We start from the raw sequence: 20,043 nt of genomic DNA on the forward strand, positions 1-20,043 counted from the left end.
AAAGCATGCGTTTACTTAAAATTTAAGAGGTCTTTCAGCTGCCTTTAAGTCCCTCGTAAACATTGTCTTTACGTGCCCTTTCCGTAGTACTGGAAAGATACGTATTTGCACTACTTTAGCGGTGCCTTTACGCACCTTTCATGTCCGTAAAGGCTTTGTAAACTATTCCTTTAAGTATTGTTTACGGACCTTTTTTGGTCGGAAAGCATGCGTTTACTTAAAATTTAAGAGGTCTTTTAGCTGCCTTTAAGTCCCTCGTAAACATTGTCTTTACGTGCCCTTTCCGTAGTACTGGAAAGATACGTATTTGCACTTAAGCAGTGCCTTTACGCACCTTTTATGTCCGTAAAGGCTTTGTAAACTATTCCTTTAATCACTGTTTACGGACAATTTTAAGCTTTAAGTTGCCTTTCCGAACATTTGGATCGGCTGTGCATAACCTTAACTTACGTCGGTATATGTGAATATGATGACAGAAACAGATATGATCTGAGAACAATTTATTGAGTAAAACATACAAAATACAATGATTCCTAATAAAATGTTTTAGAAGAAGATGTTAGCTCATACTATATTGTCACATTATTACGTATCCCTCCCCAGCTGCAGATTACGTATAATGAAAACAGTTCAAAATAATACATTCCTAAACTAAGCTCACCAATACAAGGAATTGACTACTTGTATCTCCAAACATATATTTGATCAGCTCCCTCGTATACGGCGTTTTGTGAAAGATTTCTCCTCCGTCCTCCTGGATGTTGTCAGACAGACCGAGCCGGGCCGAGAGTCGTGTTGTCGTTGCCGCTGCTTAGAAGCCCCTGGATTCTTTGCGACTGGGCCTCCACCAATTTCAACATATTCTAAAGAAGTCGAAAAAATTTTCTTGCCTTTCCTCGCTCCATGAGATTCTCAACTTCAGCCATAATGTCTCAATTAGAAGGAGGGTCGACGTATCTTCGACATAGACGCCATAAAAATGAGTTGAGTCCGGTAGATTTGAACCTCGCTGTCTTGTATCCCATTGGGTACCGCCCTATCACATAACACGTTCCTCATTGGGTGTCTGCATATGGATACTTTGTAAGTTCACGCGAAGGACATAAAAGTAATGTAAGTTTTGTCATGCTTCACGAATGAAGCAAAATGAAAGTGTGAAGCCGGCTGGGCGATAAACTCGTTTATCTTTTTGCCGTTTGGAACATGGTTAGACGTTAAAAAACAAGCTACGAAACGGAACATTTGCCTTTCAGAGGCCTTTACGAAGTCGTAAAGTCAACTGAAATATTTTCCGACCTTTAATACTTCTTTACATATGCGGAAAGTTTGCTTAAATGTCTTTATATATTTACGTCGTATTTAAGCCCACTGAAAGGTGACGGAAAGGCGGAATTTACCTTTCAGCAACCTTTACGAAGTCGTAAAGTCAACTTGAATATTTGTCCACCTTTAATACCTCTTTACATATTGCGGAAAGTTTGCTTAAATATCTGTTTTCGTGCTGTGCAAGTGTCCAAACATTTACTAATCGATTTACCGAGGAAAATGCCGCGACCTTTCCACCGTGTCGTCTCTTTGTTCACGCTTTATTCTCGTCACGAGGTACTGTGGATTTATGGCTAGCTGAGACGTCATAGTAAGGCCGCAGCAAGTCATATTTTATGGATAGCATCCTCCGCAGACCCCAAATGCAATGCGATAGGGCGAAAAAGGTGGGCCAAAAAACAAGGTCCCTTTATTTTTAAATTTTGACATCATAAACCTTGTTATACAAAATATAATACTTATATTTTTTCCAAAATCAGGCGAAAATTAATGCGCGCGCTGATGTCATTCACAAAAATTACTTTTTATTTTTCATTTATTAGAAATTACTGTAGCAACTGATATGCGTACAGTAGGGCCATGGTAAGTAAATTTTATGTTTGGCGTGACATATAGACTCCATATTTACTGAAGGAACGGGAAAATCAAGATTGGCAAATACACACACACACAAGATGCCTAACTTTTCAAAATATAGTGCGCAGTGTACAGGCTTGGGGTTTGATATAATTGCTGGTGTATTCCAGTATCATTTTAAACTGTTTAACTGTTTTCGTTAGCCATACGCGCAAGCTAAGCAGGCAACAGCCCAAGTTCCATCCAATAAACTAAACTATAGACCATCATATTGTATATTAGCGGTTATACGGTATACCTAGAGTTGATTATTTTGTAACAAAACAATGAGATATACAGTAATGACGTCCCTTGGGGACCAATGCCTGTCGACTTTTATTTGCCGGATGGCTGAGCTTGATAAAGTGTATGACTGTTGGAGGAAGGGGGAGGGGGGCACGTCTGGAAATTAAGAGCTTTCCATACCTTATGGTCGTAACTTTGTATTCCTTGAGTATATCTTGAGAAATCTTTACTTCATAGGCTTAGGTCATAAACTGACGCCGAACAAGTTATAAGATCAGCATTTCCAAAAAATGTCATCTAAATATTATGAGATTTATATATAGTATAACTTCTTATTCAGAGGGCCTTTACGTGGGCCAAGCAAACAATGACGTCAAACATTACAAACACATTTTAAGATAAAAAATTCGAACAAAATCTTATGTTTTGTGTATGAGATTTATTATCATATAATTTCGTATCCTGAGGCTCCATTTGAGGCTCTCAACAGCGATGTAAATGAATTTGACTTGGTGTTACCACTAAGATTAAAGATGCTAGATTGCTCAGGTAACACATAAAAGTTAGATAGAAATTAGACATTTCTTTCCCGAAATGTTCTGCGTCACCGTTTTGAACTTGACCTTTTGACCTTTCACGTTATTATAACGTTATCTGGTTCTCTGCGCGAACCATCTGTACCGGAAGTGCAATCATGTACACACACCGGAAGTGGCGTGACGTATTTGTTTGTAAGCCTCTCACGACACTTCATAGCAACATGCCTATTATCTCCAAGCAGATATGGGGAGGAATGACCTAACATTTTCATACTTGTGAAGTTCTGCTAACACACAACCTCATGGGGAAGGTAAAGGGTGTTTGGACCTTTCCTTCCAACTGCTTGAAGATTACCACACTTGGAACATTCAGTATCGCATCCAGAACCGTTCCTATCTAGTACTATGCCTGAACGGGTTAAGGGTAAGGTCAGAAACGATTCTGGATAGTCTCCACGTATCCGAGAACGTAGATTTGCCCCTGGCCGGTTCTAGATACGCGCGGACTATCCAGAACACGGGGCCTCAAAAAGCACGGTTCTGGATACAGCATTCAGTACAAGGTTGTGCTTAGAATATACACAGTTGTTAATGACATATCAAACGGTGCACATCGGACATCGTGACGCAAATAACTCGCCATTGTGCTGTTATATGTTGAATAAACATCGGAGTTAAAGGCTTTAGTTTGGTACATCAACAAGGCGTGTTTTATGTGGTACTGGAATATAATAGACACAGGTAACAGTCTCGCACGGCTGCATAAAATAACACAGGTTTGGAATAGAACATGTTCTACGTACATTTTGAAAGAGTATTGAAGGCACCGGATGTTATAAAATACATGTACAGGACCAAATCAATTAAAATCATAGAACAAATTCTTGGACAGTTACCATGCAAGAATAGGACAGGTATGGTTGGTACGTTTACCGTCAATGCCCATTCTTTTATGCAAACAAACCATGCCCACAATTTCTTTTTTTTGTCCCTTGCACGAATAATACTTTGCATTATGACTCTATGTATCATATTACAGCTTGCAGACATTTTGTAGCTGTACATTTTTAAATTTTGAAGAGTCTACTCGTCTCGACTGTTGCAACCTAGAATCATTACCATATTTCTCCGGGCCTTGACTATGTGAAAACAGACAAGCCATTTCCCCTTCCACGAGCTAGACATCTCACCAACTAATCGGTCAATTCTCTTCTACAAAACTGCTTTTTGATACCCCTTCACCCGTATCTATCACCCATGAAACAAAGCCTGGGCAGCTATCTACCTCTTTTTGTAGAATTACGTTCAATTCGTCTGCAAATAAGAAGAAAATGGGGTAAAGGGAATAATGAAGCGTATTTTTTGGGTTTTCTGGGACAACCTAGGGGCGTCAGTCAGTGTGAATGCGGCGCGAGAACCTGCATATTTAATGCATCATGAAAAATTGATGTTACGGGCAGCCTCTAAAATCGCTCAAATTCTACGCAGCAGTTCGTCCTTCAAATATAATCCTAAAAACGCCAGGAACACAAACACACCTGCAAGGTTTACCTGAAAATATTGCAAAGATGTTCTCACCTTTTAATTGCCACACCTGGACGTATTATACAGGTGACGTCACATACACTGAGCATCAATCCATCCCTATATCCTGTCCCTGTCTTCTAACATTCTCATCTTAAATTATAACTGAAACATGTTAGTTTACACGATTTCCCTGCGTTGTGCTAGTAGAATAATACAAGAGAATGTAGATAAGAGAATGTCGTACCTTTCCAGGCCTTGGCTGCAGCGTTCACGGCTTGTAATAACGCGCTTCACCAGGCAGCACCCCTTTCTGGCGACTGCGTCAAACGCCGCTTCTACCGGGACGGTACGTTTCAGCTACGGGGGAGGGTGTGTGACGCAGTCATACTGCGCAACGTGCCTCTAGAGTACATGTTCTCTCCAAGCAGAGGTTTGGGCTTTGGCTTGTTTTTTAAAGGGTTTAGACACTTTCATCGTGCTCTTGTGTCTTTTTATAGTATTCTTTTTTGTACGGGTACAAATTTTAACTGCCTGGCATACTTACTGGCCAATTTGCAGGCTCCAATTTGATACCGTATTTGCAACCACCAAAGGATCTGCTTGGAGTCTATTAAAGTATGCAACCTCGAGCGAGTTGAGACAAAAAAATTAACCCAGCTTTCTTGAATTTGATGAAGTTTTAAAAGCTTACTGTTAAGTATTTTCCAGGAATCATGTTGCCAGAACGCCATATATGGTAATGATGGTTAGCGTTATCCTTTGATCTTGCCGACGAGTAGTCACCTTTCCGGGAACCGTATTTTCCAGTCGATACGCTTACGACACGAAGCAAGGAAACGTGAAGAAAATCCTAACATACAAATACGGAGAAAAATGATTCATGATATGTGCCAGGATTATGGCCCGGATCCATTTGCTATAATGCTCTATCCTTAAGAAAGGTCAAACAAAATAAAGAAGGTAGATTCGTGCCCTAGACATTTACTCTAACCTCAACCCAGACCCCAACTCTCTGGCTAACCCTTTAGCCTAATCAAGGAGGTTAGAAAATAACTTCGTCTTTTTGTGGTAGCCGAAGTCTATGCTAAACCTTCACCAAGGATTTGGGATGGGGAACTTTTGTAGACACCCTGGACGCGTATGTACTTCTATTGGATCAAATACCTTCTTATATATACTAGTAATCTTATTAACTTCATTTACTCGTTCCCGCACAGTGATGAAAAACAGGCAATAAGTAATTCATGCCAGGGGGCGCTTTTGAGACTGCTCCGGTCACAACAATTCTTCTCACAATGCTTGCAATAGGATCTTTATTCATTTCGCATCTGTGCATTGCTTTACATACAGTTTACTCTATTCTTCCACTATCTATTTACTCAAAAGGGTGCAGGTTCTTTGCCCTGAGTAAAATTACCATAATTGTCAATGGACCAACTTCTAAAATATCATACGAAATGTACTGTGCTTTTTCTTCTGTTCCCACCTTGGCAAGGCAACCAAAAGTTGAAAGTGCGAGTTTGTACTGTACATGCAAAAAGTTACAAGAATGAATTTCTCCAGTGTTTTCTCTCATATACCCGATATATCCCCATTTGCATTGTGAGAAAGATGAAGCGTTTTAAAGTAGAATTTGGGAGGTAATCTATGCATTTCTAGTTCAAAACACACGAACGATACATTGGCACGTTGGCATTGAAATATTTTTGTCCAATGATTCTTTAAGTCAAATCCTTAATGCTGGTTCTTCTTTGACCCTTTCTAGTCTACCCTGCCCCATCTAGCCTCCTTTTCAGGCGTTCCCGGATCGGTCGCTTTTTTTTTGGGGGGGGGGGGTATTTTCTGATCAAACGTAGATCGCACGCAATAGAAGCTCCGGCCGGCAACCCTACATATATCTCCGTGGAACGCGTGGGTGCAAGGCGCTACACTGAAGTGAAATACACAGCTGTACAGCTTTAATCGTTGTGATCTTTATCTGTCAATATTATATCTCATGTTGAGCGGGTTTTTGGTCAGACAAACTATTACCAAATGTCTGTGCGTTTGCATGGAACATAGGTCGGAATTAGGACCCCTCCCGTTAGTAAATGTCAATATCAGACAGAGTTCCTAATCCAGAATCCATTTTTTTTCTCGTTTTGCCGCCGTAAAATTGCATTGTTTGCCTTAAACATTGCACTACATCCAAGAAGTGTAGTGAATCCGACTGTCACCTGATCAGCAGCGCTCCTAGCGGATTTATTACGCTTTGCAGCTGGTTGCCGTGGCGTCCCGTTTCCCTGGTACTGCTGACGTCAGAGCAATTAGCCTCGCTGTCGAACGAGGAAGGCAAAAACGCCGACTTTGCATCGAACTGTTTGGATTATGTTGAATTTTAGAGTTTTTGTTTGAATTCAAGCTACATAAGACATCACCAGACATGCTTCTATACGTGCAGAGCAAATCTTTCCCGGTAAGTTCACGGAAATATCGTGTAAACGTCGCAGTTTTGCGGAGATATTTGTTTGTTTATGTTTACAAGAAAGTGGGGAGGGGGGCGACGACAAAAAATCTGAACTGAACCTAGCCGTGGCGACTCGTAATCATTTTGTATGATAATACTGGATACCGACATACGTGTATATACTATTTCTGAATATTTTACGAAAGCCTCTTGACTATATTTTGACTTTTTTCTTCTTTGTTTACCGCCGAATACTAATGTCATAGAAATCAATATTCAGGAAAAGAAGAAAATGTGAAGAAATGAAAATGAACTTCTATTATTATTCGCCATACCATACTCTGTGTCATTTGCTCAACGTTAATGACCACATAGATTTCATAATGAATTACAAGGAAACTTTTTTCTGGAACTATTTTTAAAATTTGCACGCTTGCGTCAGTTTATGACCACTTAGATTTCATAATGAAGTAAATAAAAAAAAAAGGAAACTTTTTTTTGCTAAGGCCACACCAATTTAATTTGTTGGTTCTCGGATTTTGTCAGAAAAAACATGAAGCGACAGGGCGAAAAAAAAAAATAAAAACAGGTCTAGGCATCCTATTATGGTCTCGGACCGGAGTTTCCCTCCGTACTATTTCGAGCAATTTGACACCCTCAGCCCGACGGGCTGTCATTTCTGTACTAAACGCGGGTCGGAATTTTTCACTCTTTTGGTGGAAAGGGGTGCCGTGCCGCTTATCAATACACTTGATTGATATTTTCTGCGCCCAATTTATTTAGGGGTAAATGAGGCACATCAAAGTACATTTTGAAAAAAGGGGTCATTTTTTTCGTCATTTTTAACCATGGCTGCATGGAAAAAACGAATTTTCCCAGGGTAACGGCTTAGTACTCGAAGAAGCTCAGAACCTAATGCTTCCAAAATTTGAATTTAATTAAAATCGATGCGATAAGTTTATCGCTATCTTCGATGGCCCGAACACACCCAGAACGCATATAGAACGTACCATCCCGGCGGTCAGGCGAAAAGGCCACATAACCATCCGCGCGGACGAATACCAGGAAGTCTTAGCTGGACCACCAACATTACGCCACCTATAAAGGCTACAACTAACAGGCTTTTCAGAAAATACAAAGATATGTACACAGATATTACGATTTCAGGGATATCGCGGCCAAAACATACCATACTAAGTCACGTTTCCGGCAATTTACTGCGCACTTACTTAGACTCTGGTCAGAATTAAACTCCGACCCGGAACCTTATAGTCCCAAATGCTATGATAGGAGCCATGAAGTCAACACAAAAGGTTGTGTTAATATTTAAACAATGAATTTTGAACTTTTAATCAAACCACTGCATTGATAGATGGAAACACTGCAACAACTAGGAAGAAAAAGGACTTTTCTCAACTGTTGGGGGCAAAATATGAGCATTTTTGAGTTGATTCAGAACCAGAATCTTTTTTTTTTGCAAATCAGAAAAAAATGAAGAGGCGAATCCGAGAACCAACAAATTAAATTGGTGTGGCCTAAGCTTGTTTTTTATTTGTATGCTTGCGTCAGGTTTGGGGTTTCCAGGGGATGTCATACATATAATCAAATCAACATGGCCCAGGATCCCTACAGGGTAGTGTAGGGCTGCGGACCGGTACATTGTACCGGTCCAATACCGTAAAAATCGTTTCGGTACAGGTCCAAAATACCGGATCATGAAGTAACGAGTATATACCGAAATAGCTAGTTTACACCATGTATATGACTAAAGATAGGTAAATCCTACCACAAAGACGAAAAATTAGCACTGGAAAAGACGTAAACACCGTCGATTGATTTGAGATCCTCAGTCTCACGAGACATCGCGAGAGTGTGGCTGATCCAGGGTTGTGATAAAGATACTGACAAGTTGTCAACACTTTATTATTGTTTCTGTGTCATGATTGAAAAAGTGAAGAACACGTGTTAATTTGTCAAATTGTTCAGGTACAGGTACAGGTCCGGACCTGTACCTAAACCTCTGTACCGGTACCTGTACCTGTACCTGATGTTACGTTTAGGTACGCAGCCCTAGGGTAGTGCCATGCCCTTTTCCGTAGAGCGTAATCGGCCGTTTTAGTTCTACGTAGAGCATAAGCGGGCCACTCTAATTTCACGTAGAGCGTAATTGGCGCATTTTGCGTAGAGCGTATTCGCCCTTTTAATTCTACGTAATGTGTTGTAGCCACTTAGAATTTATCGTAAAGCAAAATTTAGACCTCTCACAATTTAGCGTGGAGCATTGTCTGGACCCCCCCTTGCAGGCCCCCATATCGGACTTAACCTGTTATAGAGATAAAACTCCCTGACAAATCATTCATGCAAATAGCTGGAGAGCACTGTATTATAAATTGATTACATTTTAGTCATCAATGTCATGTCAACCCTGAAGCAATATTTTTTTTTGTTCTTCAACACAGCACAAGACGTTTGTGGTGAAATGTAAGACTACAGACACCATCGCCCGCGTGCGTGCTCACATGCTGTACAGCCTGTATGACATGGGGAGAGTACAGCACCAGTTTAGGTTCAGGTAAGACACATGCTGTACAGCCTGTATGACATGGGGAGAGTACAGCACCAGTTCAGGTTCAAGTATTAAAGACACATGCTGTACAGCCTGTATGACATGGGGAGGGTACAGCACCAGTTCAGGTTCAGGTATTAAAGACACATGCTGTACAGCCTGTATGACATGGGGAGAGTACAGCACCAGTTTAGGTTCAGGTAAGACACATGCTGTACAGCCGCCTGTATGACATGGGGAGGGTACAGCACTAGATTAGGTTCATCAGGTAAGACAATGGACAGGAATTTTAGATACAGGAAAAGTTTTTCTTCAAATTAGTAGATAAAAAAGCATATATAAACAATAATATCAGTTTCTGTGTTTGCTACATAAAAGTGAAAATGAACAGCTGTAAATTTTTATTACATGTGCATCCATTTGTTTCCCCAGGTACAAGGGACAGTACCTGCGTGACCCCTACACTATGGAGGAGTGTAAGATCGTGGACCATGCAGTCATCACCATGGTTCCCATGGCTAAACGACAAGAGGTACGACAACTCCACATACACTGATGCATGCATTAGGTAAAAGGAGAAAACCCCTGATTGAATTTGAAAAAAAAATTCTCCTTCTACAGGGCTCCAAATTCATTGAATAGGTGCACTGGTGCACCAAACCTAAAAAATTGGGTGCACAAAAAGTTTTTGGGTGCACCATATAAAATAAAATAAGTAGAATGTTAGCAAAAACTAATTTAGTATTATGTTTCATTTCTAAAGAAAAGAGCAAAATGTACTACTGCAAATTGCAATGATTTTAGTATTTTTCTGACACTTAGAATGTAACAATATGCTTTATACTACTATACATGCATCTCTATAAAAATATTTGTCTGGTGCACCCACAGAAGAAGCACACAGCTCTAAATTTGGGTGCACTAAGGTGGACATGCACTCAGTATTTCAAGCCCTGTTCTTCATGCAGGTTGACCTAACAAGATGATTACCCAGTGTTCCTTGGTGGGTGTTTTATAACCATAACCATATTATGTCTTTGTGTCTACCTCAGTCCCTGGTGGACCTGCAGCAAAGGCTGATGGAGTCTACAGATGACCTTGACCCTTCTCATGAGCTTGACCTTGGGAAAGGTCAGACTGATGAGGTCATGAAGGCTCTGGAAAAAGAGATGAAAATCTTCTCAAGGAGAGAAAAGATGCTCGCTGGGCTGGAGGTACAAACAGAGGTTTATCTTTCAGAAAAAAAAAATTAGGTCTTCAAATTCATTATTGGGAAAAGGCTAGGTCACCTGGTGCATGAAAATATTTTTAGGTGCAACGAGAAACAAGAAAGTGGAGATTTTGGTTTTTTTTTATAATTGTGACTGTGGAGAAGATTGTATGATGTAGGGTATTACACAACTTCCTTACCGGTAATTTCTCCATAAAGTCATACAGCTCACTTACTGATGACTCAATCAATCAACTGTAAAACCACCTCCCACCTTCTATGCAACCATCACTACTCTGAGTACTCACTTGGATATGAAACACACAAACCGACAAGTCAACCACCCAAAACAATACTTCTGTATCTGGAAGTGACCACATTATAACTGTCTTAAGAAGAAGCAGAACCTGTACATTATGTAGTTTTACTATAGTATAGATATATTTTAGTCTACTATCGCTATTTTCTGTGACCTGTACTTAGTTCACCATGAGCAAAAAGGTACAATAAAGGTCTTTCATTCATTTATATCCCAGGGCCTGCTGACAGCCCAGATGATGTTGATCCTGCTGGCAGTGTTCACTCACTACTGGTACTCCATCTTCTGGAGCGGCGTGTCCTGGCTGTATGGGTACCTCCGCTGTCCCAAATACTCTCGTGTTGGCGGGTTCACAGGCATCGCCGGGCTCAAGTACGCACTTATCTGTTTGTTTGAACCTTTGTGTATTCATGAAAAGATCAAATCAACATGCAGGCCACTTTTCATTGAGGTCATGAGGGAAGAGGTAAGGGTCAGACAAAATATATTAACGATGCAGTTTATATCATTCAAAGTCCTAATGAATCTATATACATACACACTGTGTACTTTTTTGTCTCGTGGTTTGAAGTATGCACTTATTTTTCACATGGTTAACTGACTTTCATGAGATGGGGAACTTTGATACAAAAGAAAAGTGATCTTGAACGAGTTCTGCTTAAATGAACTCAATAAACAGTTGGCAAGTTGGTTTTGTGGTTAGGGAGTAGACTTACAATCTAAAGGTTCTGGGTTCAAATCCCAGGGTAGGCCCAATTCATTGGACTTTGGTACAAAAAAACGCTGTGTTATGCAATGACAGTAAAAGAATAAATTGATTTTGTCTTGTTTTATTTCCAGGAGGAGGCAGTTCTGTGTGGTTTATGGCATCATGTCTCTGATCAACTTTGGAGTCTCACTGGGACTGGGCATCTACACTGCACTCAATCTGGTGGTGAGACATACTTCAACCAGTTATTGGTGATGCTACATGATTGGCAGTATATCTTTCGATAGAGCATTTGTTAAAACAGGCAAAGCTCCCAACTCTGTCCGGACAAGCATACACACAAACCCACCAAAAATATTTTTGTACCCAGAAGTAATAAACGCTAACGTATTGTTCTGTTCTTTTCTTCCCCCAGAGTTTGCAGTGCCTGTCTTATCCTACAGAGCTGGGTACCGGCTGTACACATGCTGAAGTCTACACAGCTGGGTTCTACTTCCTACATGCCCTGGTCATGCTGTGCAGTAATGTTCTCACATGGGTCATACTGCACAACTTCAAATATGAGGTAATTTTGGTCTGATATTTCTTTCTTTGTCTCACATAATAATGTGTGTTCGGTGCATGTGTATGTGTGTGGTATAAGCTGTTGTGGCATCAGGATTATGTTACACTTATAGAGTGAACAGAAAGAGGGCGCTTTTTCCATAGGCCATTCTTGACACTGAATGCCAGCCAAGGGAAGAAGTTCCCCAGATGTGTGAATGATGACCACATGGCTACAGCACCAACCAGCTGAGATACACACCACAGATCAGTCTAATTGAGCAGTCTGCCAACAGTTTGCTTGTAGAAAACAAACAAAATCGGATTAGATCCAGAAGACTGTTAGGAAAACAAAAAAAGTTCACCCAGTTTGAAGGAGGGGCACTGGGATAGTATACTTTCTACTTCTGTGATATTTAACAGTCAAACCTGTACTAGTGACCACTTCTCAGTATGCATAACGACCAACTCACTATTCTGATCCCTTAGATAATTATCTCATTGACTCGAGCCCTGTGAATCCTGTCTATATATGGTGACCACTTGTCTACTGTGACCAGGATTGTCTTTGAGTCACTGTAGACAGGTGTGTCTGTGTGTTTGTTTGTTTGTGTTTCTGTAGTTATTTCCACATGCATTGGGAGAAGTTAGGCCAAAGGTCCCAGAAAGGTCTCAGTGTGAGTCTACCTTTCAAACTGTACAAATGTGCATAAAAAAATTATGTTCTTTCCTGTAGGTTGGAGACCTGATTGAGAAAGCCTTGGTCCTGACCAGGGATATAGAGAAGGTCATGGAAGCAGCCAGGACTGGCAAGTGAGTGACTTCAGTTCATTTTGATGCACAAAATAAGACTACCGGGTAAGGTTTTCTTTCCTTTTACCATATAGACATACTGTACTACTTCTGTACATGAAAAAGTCTTCATGTGGTAACTATAAAATAAGATTTATTTCTTCCGTGCAGAGTTAAGGAGAGAAGGACAGCGGCGTATGAGATGGCCACCATGGCCGCTTCTGGGGACGACAACAAGTTCAGGATTGTGGCAGAAGGAGGGTAGGCACTTGTGATTGTTAGTGTGTGTGTGTGTGTGTGTGTACGTGTACAAATCTTGTGCCATGTACCTGTTATTCACTACAGACACAGACACTGTGAGCCCTTTTGACAGCAGTGACACCATCAGGTAATTTTCACACCCTGCGAGCCAAACATTTGGCCAAGACTGAAAACTGTGTTCCGTCTCCATAGATGGGGGGAAACATCGTACATGATCCGTGGACGAACTTGGCTTGCTTCTCTGTCTGGCCCTAAAAACAAGTCTGGGTCTAAAAATAGCACCAGACCTTCCTCTGTTGTCACATGTAGCACAGATGCGACCATCCTTCAGAAGACTTCCTCACATTATTTAGTGTTTGAGTCGTGCAGATGTTTCGAACTGTTTATAGGTCTTTTCCTCTGTCTCTCTTTTAGACATCTGTGCTGAATATGTTTCTAGTGTGAGGGTCTGCATGCCTTTTTCCATGAGGGTAGCAAGCTATTTTATTCACCGTTATCATAGCCAGCCCACTCTTATTCAACAGGAAGTGCAGTAGGTTAAACTCTTTATGAAATGTAATTGATTGCTATGTAGTACATTATGTGTTGTACAAAATTTATCATTAAGTGCATGTTATTGACAAATTCTCCACATAGTCAGACAGTTTTAAAATATACCAATAAGCATTGCCAGGTCTCTCCATACAGGCCCTCTTGTGTTGTTTCTGATCTACACATGCATGTGTTGTTGTTGCCAGGACAACCATGTAAACAAACACACGCACAGTTTGATAACAAGTCTGGTGTCCCCAGTTCACAGCAGCCATACATGTAACTGTGGGTTGTCTGAGGTGAAGGGGTCATGAGAGGTCGTTGGCTTTAGGTGCTTTGTGTGAGTGGTCTGCTTCTAGGGACAGGAAAACAGGCTTACAGGGGGGAGGCTAAACCTGCATGGATCACAGGAGTGGTCATCTAGACTTTTACTGGATGGGTTTTGAGAGAACAGTTTGGTTTGAATTTTTACCTTGATTTTATGTAACAGATTCATATGTCTGGTACTGACACCTGTAGGAATGACTGAATAAATCAAAATGAATGAATTTTTGTTCATATATTCCTATAGAGTGGCATTTTTTTAGTAAATGTGACACTGTAGACTTCAGAAAAAGATATTACAATCGTGTTGAACTTGTTCACAAAACTTTTCTCAAGTACATGTACAAGTCAATTTTTTGTTGCTTGGCCTTTTGAATTTACTATAATTCCTTGCCAGTCCTCCAGAATTGATTGGTAAGCATTTCCAGGATCCCCCCATGCAGAGCCTCACCTGTTGTTCCATGTTGCAGGTTGGAGTTGCTGATAGCTATGGGCCTGTCAACTGATGCAGCTACACAGGAGTACTCCACTGAGGCCATGGCAGAACTACTCACAGTTCCTGCTATACAGGTTAGATAAGACATCATTCTTTGGTTCGAAAATACTCTTGATGTACATGTAGATATATGCAGATTTCATACCACTTCTGAAGGAAAATATATTATTTTGCTCCGTTGCTTCCTCTCCTCCTCCAAATTGGAACAGATGTCTGTCACCATGGTAACTGGTACTGTAGCAGACACCCTGTGGTGTTGGATTACGTTATGTAGCAAGTGGCAGGCTAGACTTGGAGGGGCTGGTCACCGTATACATGAATGTGTGTAGTATGAATAAGAAGAAACAGCAATAGTTTGTGTGGCTAGATTCGCTAGACCATGTGAAGGTAAACATTATGCTTATCGTTTTTTAGTCTTGAATCAAACAGTATCTTATTACCCCCTCAGGACAAGTTTGTGGAGATGGGTGGTGTACGCACCCTCACCGCGGTTCTACACGCACATGACCAGCGAGTGGTGAAGGAAGCCGCCACGGCGCTCAGTTATATCGTGTCAGACTCGGAGGAAAACAAACCAGCCATCGTGGCTGACCATGGGTAGGGATGAAGTTTTCATGTTCACAGACTTCAACAAATATATTTTTATTTGCATATGATGGTAGGACCTAAATGTTGGTAATTGTATTGAGGACAAATTGATTGTGAATTTAATCCAGGGCTCACTAATTTAGCTATGTTGGATGTCAGACTTAAACAAACAAACAAACAAACAAACAAACAAAGTACTTGAAACTTACTAATGCTGAGCTTGAAGATCAAATGAAACAGAGTTGGTTCTCGCAGTTTCACTGAGTGAATACAGGAAAATTCAAGCTTTACTCCCAGCCTTTTGTGAATTTAACAATGTCATAAAAATTTCACTCAGGAATGTCTAATTGGTCTGGCCTTACATGTTTCACAAGACTTGGTTTAAATCTATTCTGTATGCTGTTTTCCAGGCTTGAGGACTTGTGCCATGCAGCACGGCATGGTGGGAAGGATGTACAGAGTATTGTCTCTGGGGTGTTTCTGGAGCTGGCCTTCAACCCTGACATCCGCGCACAGATGGCCTCCCTCAACAGTCCTGGTGAGTCTGGGGGCCTGAAACATTCAGGAATCAGGGATGAATTTGCATTATATGCTGTACCTGTGGTACCTGTGTAGTTAAAATCATGAGCAGGCAGCTGTTAAAAAAGTTGGAGATGTGCATTTGTGTGTGTGTATGCGCGTGTGTGTGTGCATGTATTTGTATGATTCCAAATATACACAGTACGGGGTTGGGGGATGCCCCTATGTATGTTCCGACACCCCTATGTTCCAACACCCCTTATGTTTTGACCCATGTTTTGACATAGGGTTAGGGTTATCAGAAAATACATGAATATGTTGGTTGAGTTTTGGAACATAAGGGTGCAGAACATAGTGGTAATTATTAGCTGCAACATCGGCAAACATTCCCAGTGATGCGATTATTTGTGGGACTGGAAGGGTTGCAGACCAGTATGTTTAAGTGTGTGAAGTCTGCCATCTCTGATTGCATTGTTCTCCCTGCCCTTACAGCCCAGGCCCTGGTGCACCTGTGCCGTAGCTCAGACACAGACACACAGAGGTTTGCCCTGCAAACACTGGAGCTACTGGCCATCGAGAGCAGCAGCACTATATCTGCTCAGGTCAGGGGGTCATTTGTTATCATGTTGTTGTTGCTGTTATTGTTGTTTGTGTTGTTGTGTCAGCAGGTGTTTCCTGTTTGTTTTTACTGTTTGTGTTTACTGCTGATACAGGAGGAACTGTTGGAGTACCTGTTATTTTTACCAGTCCACAATTTGAATACAAGACTGTACCTGTAACTGCTGTTTGTGTTTTGTGTTTATTGTTTGTGTTAACTGTTTGTGTTTACTGTTGATACAGGAGGAACTGTTAGACTACTTGTTGTCCTTACCTGTCCACACCATGGACACCAGACTCTACCTACTGGCTGGGAAGATCCTGCTCTACTTCACAGAGACACAGGAGGTAACATTCATTCACCTTTTACATCTAAATCTACCAACATCTAAGACTGGTACTAATATGAAACCATCAGTGTGGTGGACCGTGGCTGCCACCATTTAACCTTTGAACACAAGTGATCATGGTTCATTGCGTGGATCATCATTTCATTGCAGATCTGCCACAATTTTTGCCATTCCTAGCCCTTTACCCCCAAAACTTCAGTGCCTGCTAGGGATTCGAACCCAGAACCTTTACATGTAGATGCTAAAGTAAGCCAACAACCCTAACCGCCAGACCCCTTCGTCCCAGAGCTGTGAGCACCTGCTACTGGGACCGGCTGAAGGACACCCTGCTGCAGTACTCCTGTACTGTTAACTTGTTTGTTGTCTGTGTTTATTGTTTGTGCTCCTGACAGAGCTGTGAACACCTGCTGGACTCAGACCGGCTGAAGGACACCCTGCTGCAGTTCTTCCGTGCTGATAACTTGTTTGTTGTTTGTGTTTATTGTTTGTGCTCCTGACAGAGCTGTGAACACCTGCTGGACTCGGACTGGCTGAAGGACACCCTGATGCAGTTTTCCCATACTGATAACTTGTTTATTGTTTGTGTTTATTGTTTGTGCTCCTGACAGAGCTGTGAACACCTGCTGGACTCGGACCGGCTGAAGGACACCCTGTTCCAGTTCTCCCGCACATCTGACCTTGTCCTACAGAAGGTCACAGCCAAGATTATCCTGGCTCTCATCGACACCCCACATCTACTGTAAGTACAGAAACCTGAAACGCCCTCTTTTGTCAGATTTTTATTAAGGCTAATTTGATGATGTGGTCCAGATGGAGGGGAAAGTCATGGCTTTATGTCTCGTTAAGGACGAACAGAGGATAAGTACCGACTGAATTTGTGCCAAGTGAATTCCTACATACAACGCATTTGTAACTTATTTTGATGTTGTTTGTATCTGTATAGCCTAAGATCGCACATTTCAGCCAGCCTTATTAGTTTGCTGCAATAAGTGGTTTGAGCATGTACTATTTTTTTCTCTCAATAAACCAGTTATTAACACTCCATGCTGTTTCTCCCACAGAATGCGGGCGCAGCATCTCGGCTTCCAGGACATTTTCCTCCACATCCGGAACAACGCGCTGGACAGGGACGCCTGGAACATGGCCGACCAGGGTCTCGCTCTCATGCAGTCTGAGCACGCTCACAAGGCAGCCAAGGGCATCATGGGATCACAGGGGTCACTCAAGGACAAAGGTCGGGGGTCATTTTCCTCAGGTCGGAGTCAGAGCACAACGTCCTTGGACAAGGGAGCCCGACCTTCTTAAACATTTGGGGTTGTTTTAAATCAGTCCAGAGAGTTGAGAAATACTGGTTGCTTCAAATTTAAGTTTTGTAATGAATCTGAAAATTTTAAATTTGACAACTATTTTTAAGGCCAAATATTTTTATATCTATAATATTATTATGAATCACTGGTTACAGAAATGAAGATACCAAAATGTCATTATCCTTAAAGAAATCTGAACATGTTTCTTAAGAAGCCTTACGCCGTATGTGCAGTTGCAATTGGAGTAAAGTTGCAATTGCACAGAGATCGTACGTTGTAAGCATGTATAACTCACTTACCACTTACGCAACGAACGATGCACGCAACCGCACACGGCCAGACGTGGCGTGCAGACCACACTCTTACACCTTGCGCAACCAGCACACACACTTATTAGCCCCAATACATATAGTATGGTTGGTTGGTTGGTTGGTCTTTGTAAAACAGACCTGTATGTTACATTTCTTTGTTCATTTTGTAATGATTGAGCACATAACCTTGTTGCAATACAAGCCTTGTATGTATACAATTCTGTCCAATGATGCACTTTCATTTTCTCAGATTTTTCTTCCAATCAGGTTTCCATGTACATACATAGCTATGCATACATTTTAGAAAATTCTTCAAATATCTACAATTTTGTGTGAAGAGAAGATATATTTGATAGAACTTGTATATATACTCTACTCTAGATCTATTATGTACACCCAAACTGCAGTTTGTGCTTTTTTTTATGTTTAACATTATTTAGAATCATGTCCTATGCACCTTTTTTATACAATATCCTTAATGGATGGAAACAAGAGTTGCAAACAAATGATATATGTAACATAATAAATGTCACACAAAGATACTGCCTTGCCACTGTAATCCTTACCAGTAAGGTTCAGACCACAAACTAGAAATGGAACCCCAGACCTTCTGGTCTGGAAGTGGAACTGGTGACCACTACACCACAACGCACCCCAAGGCCAACTTATCCGTCTTTACAAGGATCAGTGAAGGCTTAAGTATGACGATTTTACCTTTTGCAAAGTGTGTATAGCATTACTTCTGCAGTACAAATCTTAACAGGATAGATTCCCAGTCGCAGGCCAGTGGATATGTGCACAGCTGGCGGGGCATTTATCTCACCCAACACTATAAGATCTCAGTCTTATACAGGAAAGTGAAGAAAGGGGGAAAAAGACTTCTTGCAAGCTTGATGTGGTGATCAAGCAATAACTCTAATCCTTCTGAAGCGGATTAGTCTAAATCCCCTCTTCTCTGTACCTTAAAGCTTTGTGGATGATGTAGGGATCGGATTTAAGGTTGGTGGTGAACAGGCCGGTCTTTGTTGCCTTTGTTAAGCGGAGATATAAACTCCGCCCAGCTGACGGGTTGTTGGGAGAAAAGTGGGGTAAGTTGACGTAACCCTGCAAACAGCCACGCATGTATGTCATCCGTAACAAGTCGTCAGGGGCAAACATGTTCCCTTGTAGCCACTTGTGTCGCATCTCCATACGGCAAACACCGGCTTTCACCGCCGCAACCTCCGCACTTTCACACTGTTGACACATCCATAATGCACCGCCATTCAGCGGGCTTCTGGGAACCGCAGTTAGGAACTATTTTCGGGAACGGTAAACTATTTTGGGTCCTTTGAAACGAGGGGAAAGATGACGAAATGTTGACACTGAGGAAGGAGGGACAATGATGACATCCATTTAGCCAGTTTAAATACTAATTTGAAAATCTGACGTCATTGCAGTACAGTTTACTTCAACAGAAGCGCTTTTGCCATGTCGAGGTTTTAACCGGGTGACAGCACACTCAAGAAATCTCGGAACATCATAGCGTCAATGACCGTCGTACAAATTTCTTGATAACCATAATTTCAGTCACCAGAGTCATTTTTCGCTTAAACAATCTTTAGCAGTGGCTGGGTCTCGGTGGTGGCTTAATCCAGCCAACATCAACTGATATCCCTACACAATAGAGGATACGGGCCGTATTCCGGCCGAAAATGTCTCAGACTTTCAAATTTTCAAGTAAGTACTTGATTCTCAATCCCAACGTCTGCTTGGCGCTCGTACATCGCGATTCTGTCTGTAAGATGTCTGCAGGTCGCACATTCCAGACCGTCCGTCAGTCACTCCACGTGCTTCCCGCGCGCGCCGAAACTAATGCGTCTGCGAGTTTCCATGAAATACAATTTCCCCCTCCGACCAACTTCCGTCCCGCGAATTTCCG

At 41.5% G+C, this 20,043-nt stretch overlaps 2 protein-coding genes across 5 annotated transcripts in view; one reads left to right on the plus strand and one right to left on the minus strand.

Moving 5' to 3' along the window:
- LOC109484167 (probable cationic amino acid transporter) overlaps positions 1-4,600 on the minus strand; it is a 35,018-nt gene extending 30,418 nt beyond the window's left edge. The window contains exon 1 of the mRNA XM_019787396.1: positions 4,498-4,600. The gene's annotated coding sequence lies outside the window, so the exon portion shown is untranslated. The remainder of the gene's footprint in view (positions 1-4,497) is intronic.
- Positions 4,601-6,543: 1,943 nt separating this feature from the next.
- On the plus strand, positions 6,544-18,664 carry LOC109484142. Of its 4 annotated transcripts, XM_019787364.1 has the most exons (16): positions 6,544-6,708; positions 9,159-9,271; positions 9,698-9,797; positions 10,318-10,479; positions 11,012-11,166; positions 11,635-11,728; positions 11,919-12,068; positions 12,783-12,859; positions 13,010-13,099; positions 14,425-14,524; positions 14,899-15,047; positions 15,449-15,576; positions 16,050-16,159; positions 16,398-16,502; positions 17,113-17,243; positions 17,566-18,664. In XM_019787364.1, the coding sequence occupies exons 1-16, from the start codon at positions 6,676-6,678 to the stop codon at positions 17,807-17,809; spliced, it is 1,941 nt and encodes a 646-aa protein (XP_019642923.1). In that variant the 5' UTR covers positions 6,544-6,675; the 3' UTR covers positions 17,810-18,664. The 4 variants fall into 4 exon arrangements, with proteins under 4 accessions (XP_019642923.1, XP_019642926.1, XP_019642924.1 ...); XM_019787367.1 differs by lacking the exons at positions 17,113-17,243; positions 17,566-18,664 and adding an exon at positions 16,897-17,016; XM_019787365.1 differs by lacking the exons at positions 6,544-6,708; positions 9,159-9,271 and adding an exon at positions 9,346-9,399.
- Positions 18,665-20,043: the final 1,379 nt, after the last annotated feature.

Source organism: Branchiostoma belcheri, unplaced genomic scaffold (genome assembly GCF_001625305.1).
Source record: "Branchiostoma belcheri isolate BF01 breed outbred unplaced genomic scaffold, Haploidv18h27 scaffold69, whole genome shotgun sequence".
NCBI lineage: Eukaryota > Metazoa > Chordata > Leptocardii > Amphioxiformes > Branchiostomatidae > Branchiostoma > Branchiostoma belcheri.

Bases quoted from the DNA above. Each gene is read 5' to 3' on its own strand.
- LOC109484142 (XM_019787364.1), top strand. From the start codon at position 6,676: ATGCTTCTATACGTGCAGAGCAAATCTTTCCCG. The intron at 9,272-9,697 runs GTAAGACACATG...TTGTTTCCCCAG, and splicing joins CAGCACCAGTTTAGGTTCAG to GTACAAGGGACAGTACCTGC. The intron at 15,048-15,448 runs GTAGGGATGAAG...GCTGTTTTCCAG, and splicing joins GCCATCGTGGCTGACCATGG to GCTTGAGGACTTGTGCCATG.